The 11,432-nt window shown below is 39.2% G+C and overlaps 1 protein-coding gene across 1 annotated transcript; it reads right to left on the bottom strand.

Moving 5' to 3' along the window:
- Positions 1-9,768: 9,768 nt before the first annotated feature.
- LOC138878429 (uncharacterized) lies at positions 9,769-11,185 on the bottom strand. The gene is made up of 3 exons (XM_070158108.1): positions 10,718-11,185; positions 10,459-10,630; positions 9,769-9,986 (listed from the first exon to the last, which is right to left on the bottom strand). Exons 1-3 carry the CDS (start codon positions 11,183-11,185, stop codon positions 9,769-9,771), a joined length of 858 nt encoding a protein of 285 aa, XP_070014209.1.
- Between the last annotated feature and the right edge of the window lie 247 nt (positions 11,186-11,432).

Below are 11,432 nucleotides of genomic sequence, written 5' to 3'. Positions count from 1 at the left end.
TATGGAAACTGACAACATTCGGTATGTACAAAAATGTCATCAATGTCAAGTTCATGTCGATATGATACGAGTTCCGCCCAACGAACTCAATGTGACAAGCTTGCCTTGGCCTTTCTCTGCTTGGGGTATAGATGTTATTGGTCCATCGAAACCCCGCATCCAATTGACATAGATTCATCCTGATGGCCATTGATTATTTTACCAAATGGGTGGAAGCCACGTTATATAAGTCGGTCACCAAGAAAGTTGTACCAGAATTTGTCCGATATCATCTGGTATGTCAATTTGGGTTCCCTGAATCAATCATTACATACAATGCCGCCAACCTCAGTAGTGATCTGATGCAAACTATGTGTGAGAAGTTTAATATCAAGCACCGCAACTCTACCGCTTATAGGCCTTAGATGAATAGAGTTGTAGAGGCCGCCAACAAGAACATCAAAAAGATACTATGCAAAATGATAGACAACCAATGCAATGAACATCAAGAAGATACTACGGAAAATGATAGATAACCACAAGCATTGGCATGTGAAGCTACCTTTTGCATTGTTGGGATATCGCACAGCTATCCACACTTCCACTGGGGCAACACCATACCTTTTAGTATATGGTACTGAAGTTGTGATACCTGCTGAGGTAGAAATACCATCTTTGAGAATTATACAGATGTTGAGTGATGATGAATGGATACGGAGCAGATATGACCAATTAGCACTTATTGACAGAAAAAGAACGAATGCGGTATGTCATGGTAAACTCTATCAGAATAGGATGGCTAAAGTTTTCAACAAAAAGGGTGAAGCCTAGGCAATTCACACCAGGGCAATTGGTTTTTAAAAGGATTTTTGCGCATCAAGATTACGCGAAGGGTAAGTTTTCACCAAATTGTCAGGGCCCTTATATGGTTCATCGAGTCTTGACAGGAAGGACACTCATACTAGCAGAGATGGATGGAGAATATGGCCAAAACCTATAAATTCAGATGTTGTCAAGAGATATTACATTTAGTGACAATCTTTTGTATTTTTGTCTGATGTACCATAAACTATGTTTGATCTGATTCCCGTTTAATAGAGGATACATAGGAAGCCATGTGGGTTCGGTCACATTATAATAAAAATTCAATTTTCCCTTCAAGATAGAAACAGGGGAAGAAATTTTGAGGGAGACCTCAAAATTTCATTAAAAAATTTGGCATTACAGCACCAGAACATCGCCATAAAGCATATAGAGCTAGAGTCATTTGAACTGGGGAAAAAATCTTGAGGGATTTCTCAAAATTTCATTCAACATAAAGAAATTTGGTATTAGAGCACCAAAGCATTGCCAGAAAGCATATCAAAGCCAGATTCATCTGAACTGGGGCAGAATTTTGAGGGAGCCCTCAAAATTTCATTCAACATGAAGAAGATGCAGTGTCTCAAAACATGTCACAATTTTATGATTACACAAAATCTATTTTTTTATGTATGTGTCTCACGCATTGTCACTTATTTTATAATTTAAAAAACACATTAAATTTTATTTATTTTTCTATTTATTTTTTTAAAAGATAACTCCTAAATCACTTGTTTCCAAAATCACTTGTGTTATCCAAATATGTTACCCAGGTGAAGACCTGGATTCAAAGGCCAAAGTCAGAAGCAGGGACGATACGCGGAACCAAAAGCACGAAACAACCTTTCCCTCAAACTTACAATTTTTTTTTGAATGTAGGAATGTTAGGAACAACATTGTCAAGAATACTTGCAAAGGATATAAGATGAAATCACTATCTGCACAGCGACATACAGTGCGAAGAAGAATTTCGTAAGAATAAGAATTTCTTAAACACTGGCTTCATCCTTGCATAAGTCTAAATACCTCCTTCATCCTTGCATAAGTCTAAGCACGACCTCACATACTTGCATAAGTCTAAACACTGCATTGCATGGCTGAAAGATCGCCACATACTGCATTGCATGGCTAAAAGATCACCCCATATTGCATCTGCATGGCTGAAAGATCGCTCCATACTGCATTGCATGGCTGAAAGAACTCCCCATACTGCATTGCATGGCTAAAAGATCGCCTCATACAACATGGCTGAACGATTGCCCATATTGCATCTACATGGCTGAAAGATCGCCCCATACTATATTGCATGGCTAAAAGATCGCCCCATAATGTATTGCATGGCTGAAAGATCTCCCCATACTGCATTGCATGGCTGAAAGATCGCCCCATACTGCATTGCATAGCTGAAAGATTGCCTCATACTGCATTGCATGGCTGAAAGATCTCCCTTTACTGCATTGCATGGCTGAACAATCGCCACATACTACATCTGCATGGCTGAAAGATCGGCCCATACTGCATCTGCATGGCTGAAAGATCGGCCCATACTGCATCTTCATGGCTAAAAGATCGCCCCATACTACATTGCATGGGTGAAATATCGCCTCATACTACATTGCATGGCTGAAGGATTGCCTCATACTACATTGTATGGCTGAAAGATCGCCGCATACTGCATGGATGAAAGATCTCCATATACTACATCTACATGGCTGAAAGATCACCCCACACTGCATTACATGGCTGAAGGATCGCCCCATACTGCATTGCATGGCTGAAAGATCGCCACATACTACATCTGCATGGCTGAAAGATCGCCTTATGCTACATTGCATTGCTGAAAGATTATCCCATACTGCATTGCATGGGTGAAAAATTGCCCCATACTGCATCTGTATGGCTGAAAGATCGCCTCATACTGCATTTGCATGTCTGAAAGATCACCCCATATTGCATATGCATGGCTAAAAGATTGCCCCATACTGCATCTGCATGGATAAAAGATCGCCCTATATTACATTACATGGATGAAAGATCGCCTCATACTGCATTGCATGGCTGAAAGATCGCCTCATACTGCATTGCATGGATGAACATCGTCTCATACTGCATTGCATGGTCGAACGATCACCTCATGCTGCATGGCTGAAAGATCACCTCTATTGCATTGCATAGCTGAAAGATCGGCTTATATTGCATTACATAGCTGAAAGATCACCTCATACTGCATCTTTATCGCTGAAAGATCGCCTCATACTACACATCATGGGCTGAAAGATCGCCAAATTATCCAAAAGGCGTCATCGTTCAAAAGCACCATTTTCATGGCCTGAGGAACACTATTTCATGGCCTAAGGATCTCAAAGTTGTACATCATTATTCAAAAGCGTTATAGTCCAAAGACATCATCCTCATGGCCTGAAGACACCATTTCATGGCCTTCGAATCCCTTTATTATACGTTTCATGGCCCAGGACATCATGGTCTAAGGACATCATTCTCATCGTCCGAAGATGGCGTTCAAGGTCCAAAGGTAACCCGCATCATATTTGAAACTTGTAGTTACATCTATGGTGTTACAACTATATGTGTACATGTTTTCTGCATTCATTGTGTTTTAAGTTTTGCAGATAATACGGAAAGTAACCTTTCTTCAAACGGGAGCAATTCTCGCTCCGATTTCCATTCAACATTCACCTTCTTTTCATACCCTAAATAATTGCTAACCGATAGTCAAGCATTTCTTTTTTGTAGTGACTCCCTATCATATTTCCTTAAGCAGTCATAACGGTCGTCTTCATGTCATTACTGCCCTTACTTTCCTTTTGTGACACCAACCATTCATAACACCATCCTACTCAAAGAAAACCATTCTTCGAAACATACAACTTTTCTTAGCGACTTCAGAGGTATTGTTCGCCATTGAATCTAAAATTACACCTGGCCCGATTCTCGTAAAGCCCGGGATATATAGACAACTCAAAAATTGAAATTAGGCCACACTATTTTCAAAATTCTTATTCCTCTTTTTATTACACAAACTATCTCATCAGTCGGGCAAAATTGGTTACTATGTCAACTTCTTTGCCCGATAACTCTTTCATCATTCTCGGGCAAAAAAATGCAGCTGTTGACATCCAATTTTGTCCCTCCTTTCTTCTAATTTATTTATTTGAGCTTCTATATCATTAGTATATCAAATGTGTTACTTTAACTTATTTTATAACAATATAAGGTCAATTTTTCATATTCATTTACTATTTTCTCTATTACTACTCTTGTTACTATTTTCTTATTATTACCTTCTAATTACTACTACTACTACCACCACTACTATATTTGTTATTATTATTATTATTATTATTATTATTATTATTATTATTATTATTATTATTATTATTATTATCAAAAGTCAATTCACTCATGCATTTACGAGGTTTTCTTAGAGTTGATCAAGCAAGTTATACTTTCCATCATAATATATTTAGTTTCACATTGCATTAAATCTACTTTTATTTTACAAATATTTATTTGAGCATCTTCCTACTTATAGGTCACGATACTTTAGCAAATTATTTTAGTACATAGCTTTTATTCATATTGTCTACTTGCTTTGATCAATAATTAACATTTACTTCTTTTTAGTTAATATATTGTTAGAATTTTAGCAAAAAAATATATTTTGAAGAGAAGCCCAATTATATAAAAGAAGAAGAGAAAAGGTTCATCCTTCTCTAACCCAAAATTTCACAACCCATCAGATTATCCCTAACCCATTAATCCCTTTATTAATAACCCACTAGTACCCAAAACCCTTCGCTCAAAATTCTTACTCCTAGAACCCATGACCAACTGTCACGATCTCAAATACCCGGTGGTGATGACGCCTATTACAATACTAGGCAAGCCAACCCAAACAAGTAACCACAATGAATTCTTTTTAATAAACCATTTTCTAATACTGATTAAGTCTCAAATTTTCATAAGAAATATCTAAATCACTGAAATGTGCGAAAAAACAGTACAACAACAAACCAACGCAACCCAACAATCTGGTTTCACAAGTCTAGAGCCTCTAAATACAACCAGTCTGACTAACTAATACATAATAAGCCTAAAAATGCAGAAAACAAAGATAGGAAGGAGGAAAGCAGGGCTGCGGACGCCATGCAGCTACCTTGCAGTCTCCGGTAAGCTCTGATAATGCTGGGGACCCTCACACTGCCGCTCGAGCACCTGGATCTGCACACAAGGTGCAGGGAGTAACGTGAATACGCCAACTCAATAAGTAACTAAAGTAAATAAGGTCTGAGTGTAGTGACGAGCAATTAAAAATTATATATATAAGGGTATTTTTCAGAATATCAAGTCAAACTCAACAGTTTAAAAGCCAGCTACTTCATAAAACTTTAGTTTCAATTGAAATACTTTGAAATCATTTACTTAGCAGTTTCCAACAGATGCTCATTATAAAAGAAGAGTGAAATCAACAAAAATATCATAAATGGGCCCCTCGGGCAAGGTATCACTCATAAATATAGCCTCTCGGGCAAGCCTCTCAGTCACTCGTGACTCAGCTCATTACACAGTATCCACACTCAGCACTCAGGCTCAATAATATCTCATAATAGTAATAATCATAATAACTGATGTGGCGTGTAGCCCGATCCATAGTTTATAGTCGACTACGCTCATTGAGGGTGTACAGACTCCGGAGGGGATCCTACAGCTCAAGCGCCATATCGTTGTGGCGCGCAGCCCGATCCATATAAGTATCGTTGCGGCGTGCAGCCCGATCCATAATATATACATATAATATTATTGTGGTGTGCATCCCGATCCGTAATATATATATATATATATATATATATTAACCTCACAGCCACTCGGGCATAACAATGGAAATCAGAGAAACTCAGCCCAAACAATTTTTCATATTTTAAGAAGTAGAGTGATAAAAACCAGGTTTGAACAATAACAGGTAAAACATGACTGAGGATATGCTTTCAAACAATAGAGTGGGAGACTGTAAAAATGCCCTTAAAGGTCTCAACAGGTCGACACAAGGCCCCAAACATGGCATATAGCCCATAATATAGTATCAATCTCTAAAATGTGGGATATCATAAGATTCCAAATTTAGTTGCTACGGGACGGACCAAGTCACAATCCCTACCGGTGCACGCACACGCTCGTTACCTAGCATGTGCGTTACCTCATTTATCAAAATAATACGAAATACCGGGGTTTTATACCCTCAAGTCCAGATTTACAATGGTTACTTACCTCAAACTTGATGAAATACTACTCCGCGACGCCTTTGCCTCTTGCCTCGTCCTCAACTCGCGCCGAATCTACCCAAAATCAGAATCATAACATTAGAATATGCTAAAGGAACAAAGCCTATGCGAAAATAATTAAATTATACCAAAAATCCCGAAATTGGTCCAACCCGACCCCCGGGACCACGTCTCAAAATTCGATAAAAATCACATCAAATGAATCCTTATCCTCCCATGAGTTCATACATACCAAGAACACCAAAATCCGACCACAAATGGCCCCTCAAATCCCTAGATTAAGGTCTCAAATTCCAAGCCCTAACTCTCCAATTTTAGGCTTCAAATCCCCCAAATTTCATGTTTAATTAGGTAGAAATCACAATAGGATCGAGTATTAAGTCCATAATTCTTACCTCCAAGAAGTTCTCTTTGATTTCCTCTTCAATCTCTCTCAAAAAGCTCTAAAACCGAGTCAAAAATGGACTTAGGCCAAAAATCGCGAAAATGGCCTTTTTAAACTTTCTGCCCAGCTATTAATTTTTCTTAATCGTGATCGCGAGAATTCCATCGCAATCGAGAAGCACAAACTCCGCTGGCCCAAAATTTCACTCTATGCAATCGCGTATATACCCATGCAAACGAGATGCATAGGGTCTTACACCTATGCGATCGCGAATAAAGCCATGCGTTCGCGATTCATCACTTGCTCAACTCACGTGTTCACGACTCAAGTTACGTGATCGCGAAGAATGACCTGAACTGCCCCCTATCAAAGCTCTATGCGATCGCGAAGAAGGAAAACCTGCAACAGCTGAAGCCAAAAATCTGCGACTTCTCAACTATGCATTTTGGTCCGTTTAACCACCCGAAACTCACCCGAGGCCCTCGAGACCTCAAAAAAACATGCCAACATATCTCATAACCTCATTCAAACTTGTTCCAACCTTCGGAACTCTCAAAAGAACATCAAAATACCAAATTTACATCGGATTCAAGCCTAAGAATTTCAAAAACCTCCAAATTCTGCTTTCGATAAAAAAAGTCTATGAAACCTCGTCCGAATGACCTGAAATTTTGCACACACGTCACAAGTGACACAACGGACCTACTAAAATTTTCGGAATTCCATTCTGACCCTTATATCAAATTCTCACCTATCAACCGGAAAATGCCAAAATTTCAATTTCGCCAATTCAAGCCTAAACCTACTCTGGACCCGAACCAACCAACCCGATAACACATAATACAGCTGAATAAGGTAATAAGAAGCAGAAATAGGGAAAACGGAGAGGTAACTCATGAAACGACCGGCCGGGTCGTTACACCAACTCAAGTCAACCCTTTCCAATTCCCCTTCGTTCAAAACTGTACCGGCAAATTCATCTCATTTCTTCCTTATTTGATTTATTATATTCTCATTCCTTTTCCATGTCCTTTCTTATTGTATTTTCCTTACTTATTTTCCTTATCAAATCCGTAATGCAATTGATTTACCTTAATTATGAGCCAATATATTAGCTCCATTTTTAGTCAAAATTACCAACGCGCTTGAAGATTCACCTATTCTTCTTCCCATTCATAGGTTCAGACTTATCAGTTGAATGTAGACAGGTTTGAGGTAGGCGTTTCATTTGTTACTGATTGTCTTATAATTTTGGAAGTTTAATTATATATAATTCTCTCACGATTTTCGGTTCAAATTCCACTAGTTATAGGTAAGTGTTTTAGACCTTTTTGTTTAAAATAATCGCGAGCAACTCTTCTTCCCTATTTCAATACTCAAATCTCGCCCCGATCCTCGAATTCCTTGTTGATAGAATTTTTGTTTTTATATTATAAATCTTTCTTTATTTGGATGATTCTTTTACATTGTAGTGACACGACTTAAGTCTAATTTACTACTATAAATACCACTAGATCTATACCCTATAAGGGGGGACGGAAGAATTACTTCTGAGAATTACTTATTCACAACCATTATAGCATTCTTATTAAGATTCGTTACACGAGTTGCTTTTCTATTCTTGCTTTGCCGGCTGTGAGTCGAGGCAAAGTTTGTTGCTTTTCATTCCTCTCACAGTCAGATTCTTTCTTGTTGTTGTTGTTCGAAGTGCATCACTACAATTATTGGGTTTAATTTTCTATTGGAAATCTATCCACGGGGGCTATTTATTTGGATTTTCGTTATTCTTATTAATTTGCCACTTCACGAACTGACCATTTAGAGTAATTCTCAATCACATGGATTTCACATAGTTTAAAATTCGGTCGGGAATCACATTTGTGGACCTTCAAGAGTGCCAAAACCTTCTCTTCGAGATAATTGGAACCCTTACCTGATCTTTGATGACGCAGACTAGTTAACTCAGAGTTATTTGAAAATAAGTTCCCTAACGCAGCTTAAAATTGTTAGGTGGAGACTCTTCTCTTTTAATACCCATTTAAAAGAGTTGTCACATGTCGAAACCTACTTTTATGAGAAAATGGGGCACACCAAGCACACAGCCTAGGCCAATCCGAGAAGCATCACAATAAATAACATAACCCTTGGATCCCTCTAGAAGTGTAAGAACCAGAGTTGTAATCAACATGTTCTTCAACTCTTGGAAAATCAGCTCATATTTATTAGACCAGTAAAATTTGGCTACTTTCTATTTTAATCTAGTCAGTAGCACTGCAAGGGGAAGAAAACCCTTCTACGAACCTCCTGTAATACCTTGCCAAACCCAGAAAACCACGTACCTCAGTTGGCATTGTAGGTCTGGCTAATTCTTCACTGCCTCTATCTTCTGACCATCTATTTCGATGCCCTCTGATGAAACTATATGTCTAAGAAATACTACCGATTTCAACTAGAATTCGCGCTTCGAGAATTTGGGATACAAATTCTACCAGAATATTATCAATAAATACTATTACAAACAGGTCTAGATAAGGCCTAAACACGTTGTTCAAAAGATCCATAAACACCGCTGGGGCATTAGTCAACCCAAATGACATCACTAGAAACTTGTAATGGCCATACCTGGTTCTGAACGTTGTCTTAGGTATGTCACACTCTCTGACTCTAACTTGATGGCATCCTGAAGTTGGTCGAACAAGTCATCAGTTTTGGGAATGGGATATTTGTTCTTGATCGTGACCTTGTTCAGAAGTCTGTAATCTATGCATGTACATAGGGATCCATCATTCTTTTTCACAAATATGACTAGTGCTTCCTAAGGAGAAGTGTTGGGTCTAATGAAACCCTTATCTAACAGATCTTTCAACTTCTCCTTATGTGACTTTAATTCTGCTGGTACCATCCTATAAGGAGGAATAGACATTGGTTGCATACTCGGCACTATATCGATGGGAAAATCAATTTCCTGCTTTGGGGAAAGATGTGGAATCTCATCTGGAAATACGACAGGAACTCATTCACTATTGGATCTGATTCAAGAGTCGGTGTTCCCTTCTCTATGTCTCGAACATAAACTATATGATATCAGCATTCTTTGGCGATCGTCTTCTTCGCCTTAAGCTAGGAAATAAATCTACCTTTTCGTGATGTAGAAACACCTTTCCATTCTATAGCTGACCCTTCTAGAAAATTAAACTGGACCATCTTCACTCTACAGTCAACATTAGCATAGCAAGAACACAATCAATCCATACCAAGTATAACATCAAATTTAACTATTTCTAACTCAAGCAAGTCAGTTGTAGTACTAGGGTTGCTAACTGTGCAACCGCTAAAAACACGCCTAGCTACTACTGAATCACCAACTGGAGTGGCTACCTCAAACGGTTTAATGGTTTTGGGTTCTATCCCAAACTTAGTATCAACAAAGGGAGTAACATATGATGGTGTAGAACCAGGATCTATCAACACATACATATTATGAGTGTTCAATGATAAAGTACTTCTAACCATATCTAGTGAAGCCTCCCGGTCCTGACGACCAACAAGAGCGTAGGTGCGGTTCTGGGACCACCTGTAGTAGGAGCTCCACCTCGGCATCTACCACGCCCCACTGGTGTCTGGAGAACTTGCATTTGCGGGCGTACTAGTGATGAAGAAACTGTGATTGATCTCGCTAGCTGCGATGCACCACTACCACCTCTAGACAGGCAATATATCATAAACCAGCCTGATTTGCCACAAACATAACATGTATCTACACCCAACTGGCATCGGCCCAAATGGCGTCTACCATAATGAGAACACCTAGGGTATAGTGAACCACCCTAACTAGAAACACCTTGATGTTGGGATCCTGAAGCCTGTGATGCATGACTAACTCTAGACTGTAGGGTCGATCAGATCTCAGCACCTCAAATCATGAATGAGTACTATCTTCTAGCTTCCTGACACTCTGTTGTTTACTAGCACCAGATGTCTCACCAAATGAACCTGAAAATCTACCTCTCTTGCTTGAGCTTCTATCTCTGTCAGCCCTTTGCTTCTGTTTCCTTTCCTCGAGTGCTAAGGCGAATGTCTGAATACGTGAAATTTCCACACCCGACTGTATAGATATAGTCATATACTCATTTACTAAGTGAGGACCAAGTCCCGCTATATACTTGTGTACCCTATACTACATGTATGATACAACTGTAGGATCAAACCTAGCCAAAGAATTAAAGCGAATGTTGTATTCTGCAACACTCATACCCCCTGCCTCTTTTGTCAGGAACTGATCCAATCGTGCTCTACCTGTATTTATAGGTAAGTAATGGCAAAGAAATTCCTCTGAGAACTCCTGCCATGTAGCTGGAGCAACATTTGCTCCCCTAGACATCTCCCAAGTAGTATACCAACATGATGCTAGATCTTGTAATCTATATGTTGCCAATTGAACTGATTCTCTATCTGTGGCATGCATAACTCTAAAGGCTCTAGCTACTCTGTCTAGAAATTCTTGGGGATTCTCTGATGTACTATATCCCGTGGAAGCACGAGGATCTAATCTAAAGAAATCATGAATCCTAGAACCCGTATCGTCACCCTGAGGACTTGTATGATGTTGTCTGGCCTGGGTAGCTACAATGCTAGTCAACAATATGACAGCCTCCCTCATGTCGTCATGTTGAGGAGCCGGAGGTGCAGTAGCTAGTGCACCCTTAACCTCTCCCTGAATAGACGGAGTCTATGTAGCTCGAACCTCATGTTTGGATTGCTCATGCTCATCTAACTTAGGGGGTACTCTGCTAGTACCCTGTCCAGCAATGGCTTTGCCCTTTTGGGTAGCTATGAGTCTCTTCGGTGGCATCACTACATATAAAACGTTTAGTAGAAGGCTGAATTCTTATAACAGAGCTCTATCA

This window comes from Nicotiana sylvestris, chromosome 9 (assembly GCF_000393655.2).
Source record: "Nicotiana sylvestris chromosome 9, ASM39365v2, whole genome shotgun sequence".
Taxonomy (NCBI): Eukaryota; Viridiplantae; Streptophyta; class Magnoliopsida; order Solanales; family Solanaceae; genus Nicotiana; species Nicotiana sylvestris.
Note: the sequence above shows the minus strand (reverse complement) of the source record. Positions and strands in the feature narration are given on the sequence as shown.

Bases quoted from the DNA above. Each gene is read 5' to 3' on its own strand.
- LOC138878429 (XM_070158108.1), bottom strand. From the start codon at position 11,185: ATGAGGGAGGCTGTCATATTGTTGACTAGCATTGTAGCTACCCAGGCC. The intron at 10,631-10,717 runs GTATCATACATG...ATATCTATACAG, and splicing joins CTAGGTTTGATCCTACAGTT to TCGGGTGTGGAAATTTCACG. The intron at 9,987-10,458 runs GTACTCATTCAT...ATGTGTTGATAG, and splicing joins TGTCAGGAAGCTAGAAGATA to ATCCTGGTTCTACACCATCA.